At 40.9% G+C, this 26050-nt stretch overlaps 1 protein-coding gene and 1 pseudogene across 5 annotated transcripts in view; one reads left to right on the forward strand and one right to left on the reverse strand.

Annotated features, from left to right (window-relative positions):
- The window catches only part of CLCN5 (chloride voltage-gated channel 5), a 159735-nt gene extending 144843 nt beyond the window's left edge, over nucleotides 1-14892 (reverse strand). For 4 of the 5 annotated variants that reach the window (XR_004524438.2, XM_073799514.1, XM_033849403.2 and 1 more), the window contains exons 1-2: nucleotides 14632-14892; nucleotides 12386-12542 (exon numbers count right to left, since the gene is read on the reverse strand). Coding sequence is in view for 4 of the 5 variants with exons in the window: in XM_073799514.1 (XP_073655615.1) it covers nucleotides 12386-12401 (16 nt within the window). In the remaining variant the exon portion in view is untranslated. Of the gene's footprint in view, nucleotides 1-12385; nucleotides 12543-13901; nucleotides 14019-14631 lie in introns of all 5 variants that reach the window. The other variant, XM_019943636.3, reaches the window with a different exon arrangement.
- A 9946-nt stretch (nucleotides 14893-24838) lies between these two features.
- On the forward strand, nucleotides 24839-25530 carry LOC101316395 (cleavage and polyadenylation specificity factor subunit 1 pseudogene; annotated as a pseudogene).
- The last annotated feature ends 520 nt before the right edge of the window (nucleotides 25531-26050 follow it).

Here is a 26050-nt window from a genome sequence, read left to right on the forward strand (position 1 = left end):
GCATATGTAAGTATATATATTTACAAAGTTAGATCTATCTATCCTATAACTCTCCCCTTCTTTATGCTGTACAGATGGGATCATACAATACCATTCTGCACCTTTCTTTTCCCACTTAAAATGTATCTCGGACATCAATCTCTGTCATTATATAGAGAGCTATCTCACTCTTCTTAATGAAATACATTCCATAGTGCGTATACACCGTTATTAATATAACCAGTCTCTCATGATGGACATCATGATTATCGACAGTGAAAAAATGGCAACAACGAGGCAACTAACATCTTTGTAACATATACTTTTGTGCAGTTCCTTTTTAGACTACATTCACCGGGACAAAAGGTGAATTTTACATTTTGATAAGGACTTCCAAGCTGCCCTCCAAATGGGCTCTAACAATTTATACTCCCACCAACACTGCACAGAGGGTGGGCTTTTTAAAATCAATCACCTGGTCTGAAGTTCCTGCAGCTCAAATAGGGAACTAAATATTTAACACAAAAATAGAAGCACAATGGGCTTCCCTGGTGGCGCAGTGGTTGAGAGTCTGCCTGCCGATGCAGGGGACACGGGTTCGTGCCCCAGTCCGGGAGGGTCCCACATGCCGCGAAGCAGCTGGGCCCGTGGGCCATGGCTGCTGGGCCTGTGCATCCGGAGCCTGTGCTCCATAACGGGAGAGGCCACAACAGTGAGAGGCCCGCGTACCGCAAAAAAAAAAAAAAAAAAAATAGCAGCACACTGATGATTTTGTTACATCTTTTACTTTATTTAACACAGTCTAGAAAACCAGGTGCCATGGCTGGTGGCAGCCACACCTTGCTGTGATTAGCCTGATTAGCCTTGCCCCATCCAAATGCAAATTCAGAGGTACTGTTCCTCACAATTCATCCAGCTCTTCAATAACGAATTCTTTAGGCTCTTTAGGCTCGGAGATTTTATTGAGTGAATTCAGCACAGAAGAGAAACCTATACTTCTCCTGGCAACACAATTATCTCTAACACCAGAGAGATTTTGCTAGTTTAACAATTTGGGGGTTTTTTCCCCCAGTGGTAGTGAACATCTGTAAGCATCACTGCACAGAATCTAGTGAATCGCATCTAGAATAACACTTGTTTAACATTTTACATTTTGCAAAGCACTTTAGCATATCTTACCTTCTTTAATCTTCATGGCAATCGTGGCAGGAAGGCCAGGCAAGTATTACTCATTAAACAAAGACTCAATGAACCCATAGTATGTGGCAGGCACTCTCTACTAGACAGCTGGTATGCAAAGGTGAACGAGACACTACCCTCTCCTTCACTGATATCCTGCCCTGTCCAATCTATCTGCAAAGCCTCCACACTGCACTTAGGATACTTCGTTACATGGCCTACAAAACCCTGTGTACCAGCCCCTGCCCACCCTTCCAATTTCTTTCTTTCTTTCTTTCTTTCTTTTTCCCTTTGGCTGTGCCACGCGGCTTGCAAGATCTTAGTTCCCTGACCAGGGATCAAACCTGTGCTCCCTGCAGTGGAATCATGGAGTCTTAACCACTGGACCACCAAGGAAGTCCCCACTCTTCCAATTTCATCCCGTGCCCCTTTATACCTCCTTCACTATGGTACAGCCCCACTGGGCCATGCTAGGGAAGAATTCAGGTTCTTTCCACCTCAGGGATTTCCACTTTGTTTCCTCTGCCTGGGATGCTCTTCCCCCAACTCTTCACCTGGATGACTGCTGCTTATCTTTCAGTCTCAGCCGAACTTGTCACTTCCTCCCAGACCCTCCCTCCCAATAAATTATGTCTCATTTATTATTCTTTTTCAGAGGACATTATAGCACTCATGACACTTCACAATGAAATATTTCTGTATTTATTTGTTTGCATTCCAACTCCCCCATATGACTGTAAGACTTAGGAGAACAAGAATCATGACTTTTGTGGCCACTACTATACCCCCAGCACCCACCTAACGCAGTGCCTGGCACATGGCAGACACAAAAACAAAAGTACTAAACAAAAATAGTCAATGTCTTCAAGGGATATACAATATAGTGTGGAAACACACAAAGAGAGGAAAGGCGAATTTTACCAGAGGATGTGCAAGGTTTCAGGAAAGGCTATAGAGAAGAGATGACCTCTGAGCTGATAGCTGAAAGATAAGTAGACATTTGCCAGGAATGTGACCTACTGAAATGCTCTAGGCCACCAAAGGTGGACTGCACGTGGGGAAGAGCAAGAACCATGTGATGCCACACAGAATTTTGGCTTTGATATCTGGGTAGATGGTAGTTCAATTAATACAGCGAATGTAAGAAGAGGGGTTCTACTATTATTATTTATTACCAGGGTCCAGAACCCAAGGAAAACAAGCCCTTGGCAGAGTTGGGCATTTGGACGGTGGCCATTCCCCTGCCAACCTGCTTCTCATCACTCTCAAACTAAACAGGAATGATCATGATTTCAACCTGGGAATATTCAGTGCTTAGTCATAGGTGGCCACACAGCAGGCCAGGCCAAGGAAGGGCAGTGGAAGGACCATAAGACCCAGTACAGACAGGGCCAGGGGGTTCCTCTATATCTGAACACTTTTTATGGCCAGGAGATGTCAGTGATGTAATTTAGTGTGCTTATCTTTTTGTGTGGGGGCCAGAAGAAGAAAAGAAGAGGTGGGGAAAAAAGGAAAAAAAAATTTTCAGTGCCCAGAATATCTCACACACCTGATAACATCTATTTCATTGCCACTAGATCGTCCCTGTCCTGGATTTATTTCTATGTTGCAATTTCTGTGATGCTCTTCATGGAAGTAGTCAGGGCAGAAATCCTAAATAAATACAATAAAATGCTACCTCACCCCTGAATGGTATTGGGTTGAAAAGCATGAAAATATGTCATTACTACGGGGGTTACTTCATCCTATTAACTCCTCAACAGCTTCTCTGGTCTGACCACAGGGCTATAAATACCTGCGTGTTAACAGAAGGTAGGAAGAAGAAGAATCTGGCATTTGTTGCCACCCATAGTGCCCCCCTCCCCCTGCCCCACCACACACAGAACAGCGTTACATGAAACAGGAAGCTCTGAATCATAATCCCGGTTAAAACCTAAGGAACCTATAGTTTATTTCAAAAATGCTAACAGAGGCACAGGAAAAAGAAAAACACATCCTGGAAACCTCAATGACAAAACAATGCTTTGGGGGAAAAAACCCTAAACTTTCCAAAGCAGCAATAAAGTAGGAAAAGCAATAGTAGGGAAAGACTAACAATTATAGAAAATTATAAAATAGTCAAGCCTGGGGGAATGGGGGGCAGTGTAATGCAGTAGAGCTAACAGACTGGCATTCCCACGAGACAGCTGTATGACCCAGAATGAGTCTCCCTGGGCCTCAGTTTCTTCCTTTGCAAGATGAGACACTGGAAACAGATCACCTCAAAAGATCCTTTCCAGTTGAAAGATGAAAACTCTAATTCAAAAAGATACATGCACCCCAACGCTCACAGCAGCACTGTTTACAATAGCCAAGACACACAAGTAACCTAAGTGTGCATCAACAGATGCATGGATAAATACACACACACACACACACACAAACACACACACAAATATTACTCAGCCATAAAAAAGAATGAAATAAAGCCATTTGCAGCAACATGGATGGACCTAGAGATTATCATACTAAGTGAAGTAAGTCAAAGACAAATATTATATGATATCACTTATTCGTGGAATCTAAAAAATAATACAAATCAACTTATTTACAAAACAGACTCACAGACACAGAAAACAAACTTACAGTTACCAAAGAGGGGGGGATAAATTAGGAGTATGGGATTAATAGATATATGCTACTATATATAAAATAGATAAACAATAAGGATTTACCGTATGGTGCAAGGAACTATATTCAATATCTTATAATAACCTATAATGGAAAAGAATCTGACGCTGTATACCTGAAACTAACACAATAATGTAAATCCACTATAGTTAAATAGAAAATAAAATAAAATAAAATGTGGGGGGGCTTCCCTGGTGGCGCAGTGGTTAAGAATCCGCCTGCCAATGCAGGGGACACAGGTTCGAGCCCTGGCCCGGAAAGATCCCACATGCCGCGGAGCAACTAAGCCTGTGCACCGCAACTACTGAGCCTGCACTCTGGAGCCCACATGCCACAGCTACTGAGCCCACGTGCCACAACTACTGAAGCCTGCGCACCTAGAGCCCGTGCTCTGCAATAAGAGAAGCCACTGCAATGGAAGCCTGTGCACCGCAACGAAGAGTAGCCCCCCGCTCGCCGCAACCAGAGAAAGCCTGCATGCGGCAACGAAGACCCAACACAGCCAAAAATAAAAATAAATTAATTAATTTAATAAAATAAAATAAAATGTGGGGGAACTTTTCATTATAAATGAATTCTAGCTTTAAAAAAGAGGGATGATAAAATTAGAAAAATTATCATTTTTCAACAATTCAGGTAAAGATTGCCAATTAATGCTAAAATTACTGGATGAATGATTTGGGAAACAGGATATTCACAAGGTCTTAAAGTACCATACCATAGGTTTTTTAATTAATTATCTATGAAAAACAGAACCTCAGCAATGAAGAGATATGGCAGACACCTCCTTAATAAGCGATTACCTTAGCATCACCAATAATGGGATAAACTGACATTACATGTTTTCAACCAAAATGTAATGCAGTGGGACATACACAACATCATCTATGTAATTTTCTTGCCAAAAGCACAGAACTGGAATCTAATCTCAAGAAAACAATCACACAAAGCCAGACTGAGGAATGTTTTACATGACAACTGTCCTGGACTCTTCAAAACTGTCAATGTATTGAAACAAACAAAGGAAAAGGAACAGGGGATTAAAGGGAGAGATAATCAAATACCTCCTCCTTGATTGGATACTAAATGCCCCCTCAAGAAATGCTATAAAAGATATTTTAGGATAATTGAGAAAAATGTAATTATAGGCTATAAACTAGATAAAATTATTGTATAGATGATAATTCCCCGCGTGTGAACACTATTATTGTTATGTAGGAGAAAGTCCTTGTTCCCCTGTTCTTTTTTTAATTAAAATTTTATATTGAGGTAAAAACTTTATTTGTAGATTCACATGCAATTGTAAATAGTACAGAGTAAGGCCATATACCCCCTGAAGTATGATTATTATTAACCCCATTCTACAGATGAAGAGGGTGAGGCCCACAGATGAAATAACTTGCCCATAGCTATCAGTGACACAGCCAGGATACAAACCCAGGGAGTCTGTCTCCAGAGACTACACTTGACCCCAGAGGAGACAATTGAGGCTTTTGGAGCTTAGGGAACTCTGGCTACCAACTGGCAGAGCTGGGTTCAGATCCAGGTGTATCGGATTCCAAGGCCCATGTTCCTTCCACAGTGTACGCTTGGGAAGGAATGACTGGCTCTTACAGAAAAAATTTCTGAAAGACTGGTTTTAGTTACCCCCTATTCAACGTTTTTCATCATAATCCTTCTCCCCCGCCCCCATTCTGCCCCGCTGAGGAGTTGTGGAAGGGCAATAATGCAGAGAGACAAAGAAGTCATTTCTTGTACCTGTCGGAGATGAGACACACAGATACTAACGTTTTGATCAACAGAACAGAACCAGATGGCTTTTCCTAGGTGATGGTGGTCCAACTATCAAGCCACACAGCCATCTAGATTTCACACTGAAGTTCTGTTATCAACTCACTGACTGCTTTGTGATGCTCCCCTTGGCCCCCAAGTGTTAGCTAAATCACCAGAGTGTTTACAAATACACTGTGATGTGCTTAAAAAAAAACTGCAAAGTTGAAACTTACTTCCTTTGGATCTGAAGCCAACAGAACAGTTTCTCATTGCAACTGTTTTATTTTCACCCTTACCTGACATACTTTGCCACTCCACCTTATTATGTAACTTCCACACTAAATTAAGTGTAATTTCTCCATTTTTGTACACTTTCCCTGTCCCCAATCTCACTCTCAAAAGAGTTTTTGGAGTCAGTAGGAGAGACAGCTAAAAGTTACAAGAGTACTTGAGGAAGTATTAGTAGCAAAAAACTGCTCTAACCAAACCCTCAGGAGTTTGGTTGTTTTTTTTCCTTTAATTTGGAGGCAGGGGGGCACAGAGAGGCTGAAACAGTTGTACAGAAGCCCACACAATTCACTCTTTGTTGGAGGCACTGCTATTTTATACCTCACTTCCAAATTATTAAAAGTAATACATTTATTACATAAAATTTGGAAAGTAAAAATAAAAGGGAAAAAATATAAATGCATCCTACTACCTAGGGATAGCCATGTCAACAACTTTGGATAATTCCCATCTATTCTGTATTTATTGTCACATTCATAGGTATTTTCTTTTTTGAAATATATTAGATTTGGTTTTTACTGCAGAGCACACATAGCAGGGCAAAGTGCTACACACACAACTACAAATCATTTTGGGGAAAAAAAGCTGTAAAAAAATAAAACTGCAACTGCTTTAGTTATGCAGTCCCAACTTGAGGGATCCACGCTGGCAAAGGTGGATATATATATTCACAGGTATATACATAACATGTAAAGACAGAGATATACACAAAGCCCCACTTAAATTGAAGACAGAAAAGGAATAATCCCAATACTCTTCCATTATGTCATGAAGATTTTCCTCAGCATTGGTCTGGATTTTTAATCTGTGGACCTGCCATAATTTACTAACATTCCCCTACTATGGAAATTGTCTTCAGTTTTTCACCACTTATAAATACCTTAGTATATAAAGCTGTGTACATATATCTGATATTTCCTTCAGAAATTATACCTTTAAAAATTAACAAGAAACCCATGTTATGTACAGAAAAAATGGAAGATACAAATAAGTAAAAATAAAGTCAACCGTAATTTCTTTTTAAAATACTCGTGTGTCTATCCTCTTAGACTTTTCTTTGTACAAAACATACATGGACACACCACATATATTAATATGGGACCATACTATTAATAAGAAAAAGTAACAGTTACTAATAATAGTTATCATGTATTAAGTACTTACCACATGCCAGGCACCGTGATTTTCTGATTTAATCCTTTCAACCATCCTATATATTAGCTCAGCAGTTCCCTAACTTGTCTGCACACTGGAGTCACCAGGGGCTTCAAAATTCCCGGAGTGCTGCATCTCATTCCCAGAGATTCAGATTTAATCGGCCTGTGTGAGGCCTGGGCTTGGGTGGGCTTAAAAGATCCCCAGGTGATCCTAATGGACGTACAAGTTAAGAACTGTTAGGTTCGCTGCTATTTTATCCCTCTTTTAACAGATGTGGAAGTTTGAGGAACACTAAGGTAAGTAACTTCACAAAACCACGAAGCTCATAAAGCTGGGATTTCCATCCAGCTCTTAAGCCCAGAGGCCACACTGTTAACTACTGATAATTTGGGATGTGCTTCCCAACCCCACCATTTAACACCATATCATGAACCTATTTCTACGTTAATAAGTATAATAACTCCACAGTATCATTTTTAGTAACTATAGTATTGCATTGTATCAATGCATCAGAATGCAAGTGTTATCAATTTTCCCTAGTATAGAAAATGCTGCAATCGATATCCTTATTGATACATCTTTGTGCACATCCTTCATTATTTCCTTAGGATGAGTTCCAAGAAAAGGAATTGCAGGGTGAAAAGGTAAACACGGTTTTTAAAGCTTTTGATGAATATTGCCAAATTGACATCCCCACCAGAAGTGTATGCAAATGCCTGCTCCCTCGGGTCCTTGCCAAAGCTGCGTTTTGTCATTCCTTTTCAATCACTGCAAATTATATTGGAGAAAATAGTATGCTATTTTAATTCCCCCTTTCTTTGACTACTACTGAGATAGAACATTTTTTCATGTTTATTGGCCATTTGGATTTCTGAGTATGTATTTTCCTACTCCCATGCTTTGCACATTTTTTCTAGTAAAATACTTGTATTTTTCTCACTGAGCTGTTAAGTCTTTACATATTAAGGATAATGAGTCTTTTTGCAACTGTTTCCAGTTTTCTCATTAATTTTATGGTTTTGTGCAGAAATTTTAAATTTTCACACAGTTAAAACTGTATTATTCTACCTTTCATATTATGCATACAAAGATCTTCCCTATCCCACGATTATATGAGTATTCTGTATTTTTTCAGTTTCTTTATAATTTTTTTTTTAACTTTTAATTCTTTAATGCAGCAGTTCCCAAACAGGATTACACATCAGAATTGCTTACAGCACTTCTTTAAATGCTCAGGTCTTAAGACTGAATCACAACTGGGGGGGATGAGAACTGAGCAGGAATTTTTTTTTAACATCTTTATTGGAGTATAATTGCTTTACAATGGTGTGTTAGTTTCTTCTTTATAACAAAGTGAATCCGCTATACGTATACATATATCCCCATATCTCCTCCCGCTGCTGCGTCTCCCTCCCACCCTCCCTATCCCACCCCTCTAGGTGGACACAAAGCACCGAGCTGATCTCCCTGTGCTACGTGGCTGCTTCCCACTAGCTATCTATTTTACATTTGGTAGTATTTATAACTTCATGCCACTCTCTCACTTCGTCCCAGCTTACCCTTCCCCCTCCCTGTGTCCTCAAGTCCATTCTCTACGTCTGTGTCTTTATTCCTGTCCTGCCCCTAGGTTCTTCAGAACCATATATATATATTTTTTTATTTATTTAGATTCCATATATATGTGTCAGCATACGGTATTTGTTTTTCTCTTTATGACTTACTTCACTCTGTATGACAGACTCTAGGTCCATCCATCTCACTACAAATAACTCAATTTCGTTTCTTTTTATGGCTGAGTAATATTCCACTGTATATATGTGCCACACCTTCTTTATCCATTCATCTGTCGATGGACACTTAGGTTGCTTCCATGTCCTGGCTATTGTAAATAGAGCTGAGCAGGAATATTTTTAAAAGGCAATTCCGATGCACCAGCCTCCTTTATTAAGAAACCCTATTTTAATCCTTCTAAATTTACGTTGGTGTCATTTTTCCAAGTTACTTCAGCACATTTGTTAAATAAAGCATTTCATAAGCTTGAAATTCTACTTTTATCCTCGTTGGTAAGTTCCGTGAGAGCAGAGCCCATACCTGTTTTTACTGACCACTGCATCTCTAGAGCTCAGCACAGTGCCTGGTGCACAACTGGTGCTTGATGTTAATTGAATAAATAAATGAGATCTGACAACACAAGTCTCCACTCTCATCCCGCCCTAAACTGGCTAGTATTCTCTTCAATATTTCCTTGACCATTAGACCAATGAAACCGATGTTATTAATGATGACCCTGAGTTATCAAAGATATTAAATTATGCCCAGTACACTCTGTTTAAAATGGCCAGGAAATGTCTTAGAGGACTCCATCAAACGAAGTCAAAAATAATAATGTTGGCCATGTTAAAGAGGCATGGGAATTCGGATCCAATTCTCCATGAAGGAACTAGACAGGACTGACCCAAGAGACTAACGACACTTGGCTTCCTCTAGCTTTTAGAGTTCCTCTACTAGATCCAGAGATTGACTCAGAGCTCCCTTGAGCTGGGGACAGACCCATACATTCCCTCTTCCACGAGTCCATGGAAAGAAAATTGGAATAGGGAATCAGGAGGCCTGGGTTTTAGTCCTATCACTACTATTAACCTGTTTGACTGTGGGTATGTCACTTAACCTCTAGGGGTTGGGCTAGATGTTTTCTAAGGATCTCTTCATATCTAAACCTCTACATAAAGACCCAAACAGATGACTACAGGGCAGGCCTTCCAAGGACAACCTGAAATTCCCTCCACAGAACAGGGTGCCAGGCCCACTCCAGGCTATAGCAAATAATAATGACAGCAGTAGAAGTAGTAGTAGTAACAATAACAGCTATTGCTAAATTTTACTAAGCACTTATATGATAGACAATATTCTAAATGTCTTACTACTAATAATAATGGCACACATTTATATGACACTTACTATGTTCCAAGTGTTTTGTTTAATATTAACTAATCATCACAACAGCCTTATAAGGTGAGTTCTATTGTTATCCCCATTTTACAAAAGAGAAAACTGAGACAGAAAGATTAAGGGACTTGCCCAAGGTCTCACAGCTACCAAGTGACAGAACCAACGGAGTTGAACCTAGACCCATACTTTTAACTACTCTACCATACTGCCACCCAAACTATCATTGTACTATGCTTGTCACTTCAGAGGTTGCAGAAAACAAGGAATGATTGCAGTTATTTCTGTGGAATACTCCCCTCTTCACTAATGCTAGGAAAATTGTTTTCCTCCAATGTAATCTTAAGCAGATCGGATTTCAGGGCCTGAGATAGCAAAATATATTACTTATTAAGAAATTATGACATTTTTATTAAGAATTGTTATCCATTAAAATGTTTTTATTATAAATCATTAACTACTGATGACATTTCCATCAAAAAGAGAGAAAACACACAAGCTCTTTATGCATCATTAAGAAACTTTAGCTCCCCACTTACACAAACTCTAATTCTATACTTTCAGGACTGTCTTTTAAACATTGACCCGACAGCTCACAGGTGTCTCAAACAAAACAGGCCAAACCAAATGCTGCACAGTAACTTCCCACAGTCCCCATGCCCCTCTCATTACCTCCCATGTTCCCCATCTCAGTGAACGGCACCACCGGCCCCAGGCACCCAAACTGGCTGTCAACCCAGGCTCGGTGTCTCCCTGCATCTAGTCACAGGACATTTCTAGAATTCATCCCATTCTCTCTATCCTTGCTGCCCTTGCTTCTTCTCAGACCCTCACCATCTCTTCCCTAAACCACTATAACAGAAACCTCCCAACTGCCTCTTGGCTTTCATTCTCTCCGGCTCCAACCCCACCTCAACATTGCTGCCAAAGTAATCTTTCTAAAACAAAATCTGATTATGTTACTTCCCTGTTTAGAATCTTTGTCTTCGGGATAAAGTGTAAAATCCTTCCTAGGACATACAAGGTTCTTTGTTATCCAGCCTCCTACTACCTTCCCTGCTTCATCTGAGGTCGTGGCCCACACATCTCACACGAGTCCAACAGAGCAACTTGGAAGTTCCCAAACAGTGCTTCTCTGTCTGCCCAGAATGCAATTCTCTCAGTTGCCCATCTGGCAAACTGCCACTCATTTTTTTTTAGCCCAGCTCAAAACTCACAGTTCATCATGCTTTTCTCTGGACGTCCATCACATTTTGCATCTCTCCCTATTATAACACTTATTCAACCTGACACAATTATTTGTTTGTATGTTTGTCTCCCCCATAAGACAAGGAACCCTCTAGGGTTCTGCATCTTACTCATCTCTGTATTCTACTTGTTGAATGAAAGAATGTCTCAGGATTTAAACAAGAATATTCAAACTCCTCCTGATAAATGCCCATTGTGTGAGTCAAAGCAGGGATACAGGCCGAATCTCACATCAAAAAGTATCTTTAAATTGACAACCCTCACACATCAAAAATTCTTCTTACGGCTGTAACCAACTGGAGACGGTTTTAAAAGATACATTAGACCACCAACAAACCTACCTATTGAATATTTATGGACATTCAAGCTCCTTTCATTCTACTGCATATAAGTGGCCCTTAACCTTCTGTGGGTCACAGACCAATTTGGGTAGTGTTTGTCTACCATTTCTTAAACCCACATTCCCTTCTGATAAACATAAAAATCCCACACACCCCTGGAGATTCTGATACTCTCCCAAAGGGCACCATCCCCAACCCCACCAAAATAAAAAGTAACTTTATATGTGGTAAGAATTCACAGGTTCACAAGAGATATAGTCTATCAGGCAAGACATCACTGAGCTTTGCTCTCAAGTCGTTCCATAATATTAAAATAGGCATTTCCCTTCTATCACCAAATATAATCATTATAACGCTAAATATGCTTTCAAGTCTTTACTGCGAAGAGGAAGTCAAGGAGGTGCTGACATCTGTCTCCCCGACCTTTGAAAACCTTATGATAGAAATTTGCCGGAACCAAATAAAAAACAGAAATATGAAAAGATATCCTCCATCTCTTCACCTACAACCCCCACGAGCACACGTTAAAATGAAGGGAGTTCTTTGAAAATGCTCCTGGCACTACATTTTCCCGCTACTCCTACCCCCCCAAACACACACCCCCCTCCACCCCTACTTTAAAATAATCTGAACTTCCAGCTAGCAGCAACTCCTTTTAAACCAATATGCTTTGTCCTGGCGAAGACAAAGGGTTAAATTAAAGAAACCGCTGCCTGGCTGCCTGCCACTGGCTTGGAGGGTTGGGCTGGGATAGAGAATAGAGGAGGAAAAACCAGTTGAAGGCATAAGTGCTAACTTCTTACCCTGCCACATGGCCATCTTGATCCTATTCTCTCCCACGCTGGGGTCACAGGCTCAGAGTTTCCCGGACCCCCCAGTTTTGTAGGGAGACTCGACTGGGATGTAGATGGAACAGCAGCTGTGTCGTCTCGTTTTCTGCAAGATGCTCAAGCCCAGAACCTGAAAATATCAACAGGAAAACAAATACCTAAATGAAAAACATTCAAATCCTTGAAAATCATCTCCTGTCCCTCTCTGGACCTCTCTTTCAAAGATAAGCAGACATGGATAGTGTTAAGTTTCCACCTAAGCAACAAGATCTCACCAAAAAAAAAAATGGGGAGATCTGGAGTCAGTTAATATCACCCTTGAGTGCTGTCCAATTCTGCATGAATCACTGGATCTTCACTAAGTGGGTTTCAGAATCTCAAAGGATGGGTGGTTGGATGAGATAACCATTAAGTGTCTCTCCTATCTCAAAGTTCCACACTTTGGGGGAATGAAGAACAGCATAATATCCGATGCCCTCCCCAACCTCCCCAAAACACCCAACTCTGCAACAAAAAATTTGTAGAAAGGAGAGGAAATTTTGTGACTAAAAGTTTTAAAACAGATCTCGTATAGGAAAAGAAAAGAAGGCATAATAAAAACTGAAGAGCGATGCCCTCGAGGTCGTGGTGCTTCCTCTCCGCTTCATTATATTTTCCCACATTTTGCCAATGTCCTGTAGAGAGCATAGACTGCTTTTAAAATCAGGAAAGAAAAGAACCAAAGGAAAAGAAAAATGTAAAAAAAAAGAATACTAATTTAAGTAAAACCAAATTAATTCAGATAATTCCTATTTTTAAAATGTCAAATTCAGTCTTAGGACAGTACTACTTGGAAGGATATGAAAGGCGCTAGGAATGGGAGAAAAAAATGAAAGGCCTGACTACTTCGTTTGATTCAGAAAGTGAATATATTAAATGCTTTTCTTGTCCATTTAAACAAGTTCTTCATTAAGTCTTCCTTTTGTAGCATACAAGCCAATCTGCTTTTTCTAAGAAAAAGTCCTCACCTTTTTGACCTGGGGAACTTCAAAGCAGATTGCTATTTCCATAGCTTTCATACAAGCAACACCTCCACCCCTTAAGTGAAAACGCTAACGTATACATACTGAAGACTAATACGAACTTGAGAGCCATCATTTTGGCCTTTTTTAAATACCTTTTTTTAAAGGACTAAAGTGTGAATGTGTACACTAATCCCAAAAAGCCGATAGAGAAAAGACAACGCTTTGGATAAGGAAAGGCTTGTGAAGTCCAAGAAAACTAGGAACTCACAAAGTCCCAGGATGAATTCACCAGGAAAAAGCGCTCTGATGACTTATCTGGCACCCAGGACAGTTTGTTTTGGTTTGCCTTTTTTTCCCTCTTATTTAGCGCGCAGTTAAATAGTACTGCTCCGCGCCTCGTGGGACCAGGAGAATTTAACATCTCCGTAGTCAAACCCGGGTAGTTGCTAATAAATGTATGAAGCGTTCATAAAGCAGATTCTTACTGGCTTTTTGTACTCCACACTTCTGGATTTCCCTCACTTATTCGGGGTAGCTTACACTGACGTTATCACACGGGCACACGTACAACTTCACTTGGCACTCCTGGAAACTGATTTGCTCTGAAATATTAATAAAGTACACGCGCATCAATGTGAAGGTAAAGTTTTGCCCTTGGGGTGGGTGAAGGCGCTCAAGCGCAAGCCTGTAAAGTCTAGAGAGAACCAGCTCCCCGCGTTAAGTGGGAAAAGGAAAACGGAGCAACTACTTTTCCGAGAGTGTGGACTCGGCTTCGCTACGACCCACACGAACCTGCCAGTCCAGAGCAGGATGGATAAGAACGGGGCCTCGACAGGGCTTTACCAGCCAAAGCCACCCTGCCCCAGTCCTGGAAAGGGGACGCCTGCAGCTAACCTCCCCCATTCAAAAGCGGGGCGGGCTTGGCGCGGCTCCGCTAGGAAACTTCGCTGGGACAGCGCAGGGACCCTGGCTCGGAGAATAGGGCTGGGCTCCCTGGAAGATGCCGCCCTGCACTGGCTAGAACTGGCCGGTGTAACTCCTCCGAGTGCCAAGCAGCAGCGGCCGGGCACGGGGAACCCCCATCTCCCGGGTACGGAGCCAGCGGGGGAGCGCTTCCCCTGTGTCGCTGAGCCCAAGGGAGTGCTCCGGAGGTGGGCCGGGGGCCAGCGGCCCGCCAAGGACCTGCTGGGGTAGGAACAGCCCATTCGTCTTTACCTGTCGCCGAGGTCCGGAGCGGCAGAGCCCGTGCCCGCCGCCGGCGGGCCGAGCGCTCAGTCGGCTCTGGCGTCCGGGACACTAAGTTGAGCTAGCGCCCCACGTAGCCTGCAGAGCTTCATTCACAGCCCAGCCGGGAGGAGGGGGAACGGAGCGGGCGCGCGGCTCATGTGACAGACGCCTCGCAAGGATCTGCCAAGCACGGCCGCTGCCTGCGCGTGCGCGCCCCGTCCAGCCCTCTCCCCACACCTCTGCCGAAGCGCGGAGGAGGTGATGCCTGCCCAGGAGGCAGCAGGGCGGGGAGATCCGCGGAGAAGGCGGTGCTCAGAGGAGTTTCCGCGCGCGCAGCCGCAATAGGTCGGCCCTGCTCGCTGCCATATTTAATGAGGACTGGGCGGGTCCTAACCCAGTGCTGGGCGTGTCAATTGCTTTTGAAAAAGAAATGCTCCTTTATGTTTCACTCTTTCGAGCCTACGGTATGTTTTTTTGGTTTTGTTCTTAAAACGAAACTGTTTATCCTGAGCTTCTGGCCCACAGAATAGTTAGTGGTAGAAATCTAATACTAATTACATTAGCTCACGTATTTTGAGCCTCTAATTATATGCCGGGCACTGTTCTAAGCCCTTTACTTTTTTCATCTCATTTAACGTGCACAATAACCCCACTGGGGTACGTACTATTATTTCTCCACTTTTATTCATAAGAAAACAGAGGCACAGAAAGGTTGTCCGAGCTCACATAATAGTGGTAGTATGAATAGTGATCAAATATAGTGATGCTTGTAAGAGCCAACTTGATCCTCATAGTAACACTGGAAAATCTACACTGCGGTTTTTGGTATTGTCTCCATTTTAATAATTACAAAACAGAGGCTCAGGAAAGCAAAAATTACAGGACTGGTAAGGGGTAGAACTGGGATTCCAACCTAGGTCTACCTGACTCCAAAGCCCTTTGGCCTAGGTTTGGAAGAAACAGCCCCTCATTTTACAAAAGAGAAAACAGGCCCTTGGGGTTTGTTGACCTACTTAACATGATCCAGCTAATTATTTACTGGCAGAACTGAGACTAGAATTTATATAATCAATCCAGGTAATCTAAGTAGAACCCCAGTACGCTAATTCAGAGTCCACTGTAGTGAACAATTTTGAACGCCTGCTTTGGGCAAGCTAAGTGGTGTGGGATACAAAACCTGTATCCTAGACCAGTCAGCACTAGGCCACCAAGGACAAATCTATAATCAAAAAAGTCCGGCTTGGGCTTCCCTGGTGGCGCAGTGGTTGAGAGTCTGCCTGCCGATGCAGGGGACACAGGTTCGTGCCCCGGGTCCGGGAAGATCCCACATGCCACGGAGCGGCTGGGCCCGTGAGCCATGGCCACTGAGCCTGCGCGTCTGGAGCCTGTGCTCCGCAATGGGAAAGGCCACAACAGTGAGAGGCCCGCGTACCGCAAAAAAAAAAAAAAAAAAAAAAAAAGTCCGGCTTTTGGACCTATTGCAACAAGGGAGACGGCACACCAGAGAAACCATGGGACATCTTACCAAACAAAAAAAAAGTCATTATGGTGTTGGGGGGAAGGGTGGAGTTTAAGTGAATTTTAAACGAAGCATTGTTTTAGTAAGCTCAAAGCAGGGCTGTGTGAGGGGGTCAACATCAGGTCTGGACTTCGAAGTGAACCCAGAGTCCTGTTTCCTTGGGAACCACAAAGTAAAGATAGATGTGGAATGTTGTGTCCAGATACCCCTTATCTGAAGCTCTGCACCTGGATTGGAAATTGAGGCTGCTTCTCTGGATCCAAGAAACGTATGTACTCCAGACAGATGTGGAATGTTTTATTCTCACTGATATGATTTCAAGCAGCAAAGTTCCTGATAGTCTATGATTGTAGAAAACAAAGTTTCTCAGTGAGTAAAAAACATGGTGGTCACTCAGATAAGGCGACTGTTATCCTCTTACAGCTGCAGCATGTCTCTGGGAGAAATATTGTTCCCCATTAAATTTACAGCTGGTTTTGTTTGTGTCTGTTATTCCAGCCTGATGAAAGGCCAGGTTTTTGCTTTCTCAGTCCAAGCTAATTTTTACTTTCTCACCTGAGAACATTTATTCTCTGCTTTCAGGCACTGGCAGTATATAGGTGGGTGGGTGCATGGGTGGGGGATAGCCACAGGCGACTAGAAAGAATCAGGGCAGGTTGTGCTGAGTCCTCTGATGATGGTAAATGCAAGCAGAGGTAACACCTTGTACAAAGGTATGCAGGCAAGAAATCACATATGAGGACCTGTGAGTAGTCCTCCATGGTTGAAGCTTAGGGTAAAGAAGTGTATGGAAGTTGTAGGCGATGTAGCCAGAAGGTAAATTCAGGCCCAATTTTGGAGAATCCTGAATGTTGGACTGAGATTTGTACTTAATTCAGAAAGTGATTGAAAAAGAAGGTTTTTGAGCAAGGTAATCCCTTTATTGAGACACTTCTTTTTTTGTAGTTGAGGTATAATTGACATATAACATTATATTAGTTTCAGGTGTGCTGACTCGCTATCATTACCACAATAAGTCTAGTTAATATCTGTCACTCTTCTTTAAGAAGGTGAATTTGGAGTAATTGTTCAAGGAGAGGTTGGTTGGTTGCTTGGCTTTTGTCGTTGCAGGATAGGAGAAACCAGAGCTTACCTGTAGGTTGAGCAGGAAGAGACACTAGTGAAACAGAAATTGAAGAGGCAAGAAAAGGAGGGGATAAATAGTGGAGTAAAATACATGAAATAGAAATGAGATGCAAAATACAAGCTAAGCTTGGAAAAGATGCCTTTCCCTATGAGACAAGAAAAAGATGGTTGCAGGATGGCAATCTGGTTGGAAGCCACCACTGTAGAGCGAGCAAATATTGGCTTTACGTGGAATACGGGTTTATTTGGGAGAGCTTGGGCAGGAGTGATTTATGGAGAGTATGAGGGCTGCAGTACAACCAGATGACCACGTGGTGTCGCCACTGACCGCTGACAGCTCGGAGGGCTCCTGTTTTAGGAGTACACTCCATAAAAGAACATTCTATCTTTTGCGAATTGCAAAACAAAACCAGTTACGTGAATCGACTCTGGAGCCAGACTGCCTGGGCTCAGAACCAACCAGACTCAGACACTTATTAGCTGTGTCACGTCGTTCAAGTTTCACTCTCCTTCAGGTTTCTTATCTGTAACATGAATAATAGGATAAAATGTATTAATAGATTTTAAATAGTTGGAAAATGTTAAGTGCTCAATAAATGTGAGCTAGTATTACTATTAATGGTGATGATGCTTAATAAGCCTCCTTTGGATCCACAAGTTTTGCAGGAGTTATTTATGTGGTGAGTAATAAATGCCTATACAACAATACCTTCCCAAGTGAAATGGTTAGAGTGTGGTGCTAATGAGGCAAAGTTAATAATTTAATCAGGAGGTATGGATTCTGTTAACTCTGTTCTCTTCCCCATGAGAACCTTAGCCAGGTGCCCCACAAGTGTGTGTACACGGTCACAAGTGGATCTGGCCAAAAGAGTGTAGATAGATCAACATAAATGAGACCCTCTGTTCTCCTCCCCCATCCTTGGAAAAACTTGAAAAAATGTTCCCGCCCAACCCCCCACAGTGGTCAGCAGACTTTCGGTCAAGAGCCATTTCAGGTCTTACAAAGTAAAGAGTAAACACAATGTGATCTTAAAAGTTAATTATAAAGATACAATAAAACAGTGGATTTCTCTGTATAATAAAATGTAGCATTTTAGAGTTAATTTTGCAAAAGAAAAACCTTTAGAGCAATAGGTCACAGTGGCACCTAAACTGTCATATCTAAAGCAGCTTTATCTTTTTTTAACCATTTTTTAAAATTGAGGTACAGTTAATTTACAATGTTGTGTTAGTTTCAGGTGAACAGCAAAGTGATTCAGATATATATATATATATATATATATATATATATATATATATATATATAATGTTTCAGATTCTTTTCCATTAGGGATTATTACAAGATGTTGGATATAGTTCCCTGTGCTATACAGTAGATCCTTGTTGTTTATTTTATATATAGTAGTGTATATATGTTAATCGCAAACTCCTAATTTATCTCCCCCCGTTTCCCCTTTGTTAACCATAAGTTTGTTATCTATGTCTGTGAGTCTTTTTTCTGTTTTGTAAATAAGTTCATGTGTATCTTTTTTTAGAGTCCACATATAAGTGGTATCATATAATATTTGTCTTTCTCTGCCTGACTTACTTCACTTAATATGATAATCTCTAGGTCCATCCATGTTGCTGCAAATGGCATTATTTTATTCTTTTTTATGGCTGAGTAATATTCCATTGTGTGTGGTATTCCATACCACATCCTCTTTATCCATTCATCTGTTGATGGACATTTAGGTTGCTTCCATGTTTTGGCTATTGTAAATAATAAAGCAGCTTTATCTTTAATTTTGAAATTGTCATTGCAAATCCAGAGTGAAATAGTTACATGAGTACATAGCCATGTAAAGTAGTAAGTGAATGTTTCTGGTATTGTTCTTTATTTGTTCCACATTTTGTTTGAGTCTTTACTATTGTGCCAGGCACGTGTTAGCCCCTAGGGATACTAGTTTTAAAATAAAATAAGTGGTACAGGCTACTATATATAAAATAGATAAACAAGGTCCTACTGCATAGCACAGGGAACTATATTCAATATCTTGTAATAACCTATAATAGAAAAGAATATGAAATATATGTATGTATGTATAACTGAATCACTTTGCTGTACTCCAGAAAGTAACACAACATTGTAAATCAACTATACTTCAATTAAAAAAGAAAATAAAATACCATGCATAAATAAAATAAAATATCTGGGGTGCCCAAGGGATGCCTGGAATAGTTCTAAAAAAATGGGGCAGAATAAAAGGAAATGAAGAAAGTTCTGTAGCTCAGGGAATCTATCAAGACAGTAGGTTAAGTCTGAAAATAGAGTGATCTAAGATCATTTGCAGTCACCTTGTACTGGACTTCCCTGGTGGTGCAGTGGTTAAGAATCCGTCTGCCAATGCAGGGGACACGGGTTTGAGCCCTGGTCCAGGAAGATCCCACATGCCACGGAGCAACTAAGCCCATGCACCACAACTAAGCCCATGCACCACAACTAAGCCCAGGCGTGTGAAGCCCACACGCCTAGAGCCCATGCTCTGCAACACGAGAAGCCACCACAATGAGAAGCCCGCACACCACAACGAAGAGTAGCCCCCACTCACTGCAACTAGAGAAAGCCTGTGTGCAGCAACGAAGACCCAACGCAGCCAAAAATAAATAAATTAATTAATTAATTAAAAAATAAAAAGCAAAAAAACCAATCACCTTGTACCTAGAGAGCTGAGTATCAAAATTAACAAATGGTTTCTAGGACATAATGGTAGCTAACCTCATGATTGGAGAAACACTAATGAAAACCACAGTGAGTTACCCTCAGTAAAGCATAAAAATGTTGGTAATATACTGTGTTGACAAAGCTGGAGGTGGGAGGAGTCCTCTCAAATTGCTGGTGGGAGTGCAATTAGTCAATTGAGGGCAACTTTGAAATAGCAATAAAAATTTTAAATACATGAGGCTTTGATCCAAAAATTCCATTTCTAAGAATCTCTCCTTCAGTTATGTTTGCATAGGTGTAAACTATTGTGTGCAATTGTTTGTAGTAATAAAAATAAAAAACAACAAGATCTCCATCAGAAGAGGATTGATCAAATAACTAATGTAATTTTTAACTTTTTTATTGAAGTATAGTTGGTTCACAATGTTGTGTTAGTTTCAGGTGTATAGCTGTATAGCACAGTGATTCAGTTTCTATTTTATATATGCTCTTTATGTGCTTATATGTAAAATTCTATGAAAAAAAGGAAGGTGTGGAGCTGTGTACTTCCTCAATTTTGTGCCATGGAAGTGTATTACCTATTCAATTATGCATCTTAAAAAGTAATATAGAAAAATTTTTGAATAGCCTGTCAAGGATGATATTTAGATTGAAGAGAGAGTTGGTCAGCTTCCTGCCTTAGTGTCAGCTAAAGAAAGATCCTGTTAGCCTGTGAGCATATACTAGAAAGTCTATGTTGTGCAAAAACTCAGTCTTTATAGTTCTCTAATTGGGCCCAGCAGAATTTTTGACAGACGGTTTTCATGAGAAATTTTACTTTGTATAAATCCCATATCAGGTTGCCCTCTATTTGAGAGAAGTCCAATTCTATTTAGATTAGAGCTGCTAAGCTCTAAGGGCGCAAATAAGAGAGTTCATTTAGAGAGTGGTTTTGAGGATGTGCAGGTCTCTACTCTGTATTCCATCCAGGTCTGTATTGCCTTCTTTTCCATGCAGCAGTGCAAGCCCACAGAGTAGTGGTGGTGTTTTCTCAGAACCACTGTGATGCCTTTTCACCTACTACCGTGAGAGCTCCTTGAGGACACGGTCCATGTCCTATACTTCCTTTATATTCATCAGCAGAGCTTCTCAAACCATTTATGGTGAAGGACCCTTTTCCCCCAAATCCATTGTGTACCAATAATTTTATATAACACAATAAAAATGAATGACTAGAAAAATGAAATCAAAACAAAAGAGAAATACAAGCCCAATTCTTTTCTGATTGTATTCAACAGACATAAAATTACTCTGTCAATTTTCTGTTAAGGTTTTGAAACATTTAATCTCAATTTCTTGTCATGGACCAGCAATAAACTGTTGAATACATCATACTTCTAGTGTTTCCTATTTTGCAGAGTGTTTTCACATCTCTCTCCCGCTTCTACCATAACACCACCTTCGGAATTAAGTAGAGCAGATTTTATCATTCCCATTTGACAGATGAGGAAGATGAGGCATGCAGATTAAGTGATTTGCCTGGTCTGAAACAGCCCAAATTAGTCTCTGACTCCTATTGCATTTTGCGGCAGCTGCACTAAGAAAGCCCTCCAGTCAAAGAGAGCCTCCCAAGAATTCCACCAATTAGAAAAACTTGCCTTAGGCTTTCCAAAAGACCGCTTGGCGTGATGGTGTGATGGAAAGAACAGAGATTCTGGAATCAGAGAGGTAGTTTGGAATCCAGGCTTGAGCAAGAGATTTTACCTCTGAGCCTGACTCCTTATCTCTAAAGTGGGGATAATGATAGCTTCTCCACAACGCTGCGCTAAGAACTAAATGGTGAATGTAAATAGCCAGGTACATAGTTCAGAAAGAATGGTTATTATTAAAATCAGGCTCGGTTTAGAAGGGCCCCATTGAACGACGCGCTCTGTAATCTAATCACGTGGAAATGTGCGCCATCTACTGGTGGAGTAAAGAACATGGCTCTGAGAAGAGAACGTTGCTCTCTGCTAAGAATGGGATCAGTAAACTGTGCCCTTCTTGTCTTTCTTTTTACTCCTTCCCAATAGTAACAAGTGCCTCTCCTGCCTCACAGTGAAAACAAGGTAGGAAATATGGTCTTCCACCTCTAACTGGTAGTAACAAGGCCGCATCCCCTTTCTGACATGGTATCAGAGGAGGTCAGCTCAACAGACGATTTAAGTAAGATCCAGAGTCCCATCACATAATGTCAAAACTGTCCAGGATACAAATGAAAATAACTTGTCATAACAAGAAACAGGAAAATCTCAAATAAGAAAAATCAACCAACAGATACCAAGACCTATGTCACACAGATGTTGGAATTATATGACAAGGATTTTAAAACATTCAACATAAAAGTGCTTCAAAGAGCAGTTCTGAACAGGTTTGAAGTGAATGAAAAAGTCTCAGCAAAGAAATAGATGACATAAAGGAGAACCAAATGGAAATTGTATTCTTAGTACAGTTTTTTAAATAGAAATATAGTTGATTTACAATATTATATTAGTTTCATGTATACAGCATAGTGATTCAGTATTTTTGCAGATTATACTTCATTATAGGCTATTACAAGCTAATGGCTATAACTCCCCGTGCTATACAGTATACCCTTGTTGCTTATCTATTTTATAAATAGTAGTTTGTGTCTGTTAATCCCATACCCCTCATTTGTCACTCCCCTCGTCCCTCTTCCCTTTACTAGCCACAAGTTTGTTTTCTACATCTGTGAGTCAGTTCCTGTTTCGCATATACGTGCATTTGTATTTTTTTAGATTCCACATATAAGTGATATTATACAGTGTTTGTCTGACTTATTTCAGTAAGCATAATATTCTCTAGGTCCATTCACATTGCTGCACATGGCAGAATTTCATTCTTTCTTATGGCTGAGTAATATTACAGTACATGCACGCACACCACATCTTCTTAATCCAATCGTCTGTTGATGGGCACTTGGGTTGCTTCCATGTCTTGGCTATTGTAAACAGGGCTGCTATGAACATTGGGGTGCATGTATCCTTTCAAATTAGTATTTTCATTTTTTCCTGGATATATACCCAGCAATGGAATTGCTGGATCATATGGTAGTTCTAGTTTTAATTTTTTGAGGAACCTCCATACTGTTTTCCATAGTGGCTACAACAATTTACATTCCCACCAACAGTATATAAGAGTTCCCTTTTCTGCATATCTTCTCCAACATTTCTTATTTGTAGACTTTTTGGTGATAGCCATTCTGACAGGTGTGAGGTGACATCTCATTGTTGTTTTGATTTGCATTTCTCTAACAATTAGCAATTTTTCATGTGCCTGTTAGCCATCTGTATGTTTTTTTGGAAAATTTCTATTCAGGTCTTCTGCCCATTTTTTTTTATTGGATTGTTTGTTTTATATTGAGTTGTATAAGCTGTTTGTATATTTTGGATATTAACCCCTTGTTGGTCACATCATTTGCAAATATTTTCTCCCATTCAGTATGTTGTCTTTTTGTTTTGTTGATGGTTTCCTTTGCTGTGCAAAAGCTTTTAAGTTTAATTAGGTCCCATTTATTTATTTTTGCTCTTATTTCTTTTGCCCTAGGAGACTGATCTAAAAAAAAATATTGCTATGATTTATGTCAAAGAATGTTCTGCCTATGTTTTCTTCTAGGCATTTTATGGTTTCCATTCTTACATTTAGGTCTTTAAACCATTTTGAGTTTATTTTTGTATATAATGTGAGCACATGTTCTTGCTGTTTTACACGTAGCTGTCCAGTTTTCCCAGGACCACTTGTTGAAGAGACTGTCTTTTCTCCATTGTATATTCTTGCCTCTTTTGTCATGGATTAGTTGACCATAGGTGTGTGGTTTTATTTCTGGGATCTCTATTCTGTTCCATCAAGCTATGTGTCTGTTTTGTGCCAGTACCATGCTGTTTTGATTACTGCAGCTTTGTACTATAATCTGAGGTCTGGGAGGGTTATACCTCCAGATTTGTTCTTTTTTCTCAAGATTGATTTCTCAAAATGTCATGAGTATTTTGATAGGGACTGCCAAATGGAAATTTTAGAACTGGAAAATACAATGACTGAAATTTTCCAAAATTTGGGGAAAGAACCTACAGATCCAATGGCTGAGCAAATCACAAACAGAATAAATGCAAAGAAATCCACACCAAGATACATCATAATCAAACTTTTGAAAACTAAAGGCAAAGAAAAAATCTTGAAAGCACCAAGTGAGAAATGACACCTTACTTAGGGGGAGGGGAACTATTTGAATGAAGGCATGGTTCTCATCAGAAACCATGGAAGCCAGAATGAAATGGCACAACATTTTTCAAGGGCTAAAAGAATTGAATATATAAAGAACACTTGAAATTGAACAGTAAAATAAAACAAATAATCCAACTAGAAAATGAGCAAAAGACATGAAGAAGCATTTCACTGAAGAGGATAAACGGAAGGAAATAAACACCTAAAAAGATGCTCAATGTCACTAGCGTTTAAGGAAATGCAAATTAGGACTATGGTGAGATATCACTAGACACTTCCTAGAACTGCTAAGCTAAAAAAAAAAAACAGTGATAATACTAAATGCTGGCAAGGATGTGGAGAAACTGGATGTTTCATAAATTTCTGGTGGGGATGTAAAATGGTACAGCCACTCTGGAAAACAGTTTAGCATTTTCTTAATAAACTAAATATATACTTAGCATATAACCAAGAACAAGCTCAAGGTGCTATATGAGACGGAACAGAAGAGGCCTATGACCACCCTGTGTCACTGAAACTGCCATCTGGTATCAGCCATCAGCCAGAAGAGCTTCCTGTGAAGCCTGTGGGCCAGTAAGCTGAGGGGCATGGTCTCCATTAGCGCCCAACTGTACTTCCACCAGGTAATCACTGTGAAGCATTTCATCTTGGCCATGGCTGTCCCGAAGAGCATCTCACTGCTATGCTACCAGTAGGACAGCAAGACTCTAAGCCTCAGGTTCTGGGATGACAAGACCCCTCAAAGTGTACAACGTGGACCTCATGGTGGACAATGCTCAGCTGGGCTTCAGCGTGTCTGTCCAAGACCACAAGCTCATGGTCTACCTGTACCTGCTGAAAGCCAAGGAGAGTTCTGGGGGCATATGCCTGCTGCAGTGGGCAGACGTCCACGTGGGCACCCAAGTGAACATGATCTGGAGGACCCCAGGTGGAGGGTCACCTAGGGGCCCAGCAAAAAGTCAGTAGTGTGGGAGAACAAGCATTTCACGTGGTTTGTCACACTGGATAGTGGCATCGGGCTTCAGCAGCTGCTGAAGCTGCAAAACAGGCTGACCACTGTGCTGCCACACCTGCGCTGGCCACAAGTCCTGCAACGGGTGGATGAAGCGTGTGGACTATGTCCTACAGAATGTGGTGTTGACCTTCCTCACCACAGCTTCTCAACTGCTGTCTTCACTTCAGAACCGAGGAGCACTGTGAGCTGGCCAAGATCAGCACCATGCCTGGCATTGTCGTGGATGACCTGATTGAGACCTATGGCATCACCACCCACTTCTAGACCCAGGGACGCTGCCACCGTCCCCATGCACTGCTTTCTACCCCCTTTTTGTATAAAACACGGGGAAATGGGTAAGCGGGGAATGATTGATACATGCAATAACTTAAATGGATCTCAAGGATGGTGAGTGTAAAAAAGCAATCTCAAAAGGTCACATATTATAGGATTCCATTTACTTCAGATTTTCAAAACGAGAAAATTGTAGAGATGGAGAATAAATTAGTGGTTGCCATGGATCAGGAATAGTGAAGGGAGGGGAGTGACTAGAAAGGAATAGCATGAAGGAGATCTCCATGGTGATGGAACAGTTCTGTATCTTGATTGCAGTGGTGGCTACACAAATCTACACATGTGATAAAAATGGCATAGAAGTATTCACACACTTGTACCACTGTCAATTTCCTGGACTGGATATTATACTATAGTTTGTAACATGTAACTGCGGGGGAAATCTGGGTGAAGTTTACAAAGGACCTCCGTAGTATTTTCACAACTTCTGGTGAATCTATAATTATTTCAA

The sequence above is a fragment of the Tursiops truncatus genome, chromosome X (assembly GCF_011762595.2).
Source record: "Tursiops truncatus isolate mTurTru1 chromosome X, mTurTru1.mat.Y, whole genome shotgun sequence".
NCBI lineage: Eukaryota > Metazoa > Chordata > Mammalia > Artiodactyla > Delphinidae > Tursiops > Tursiops truncatus.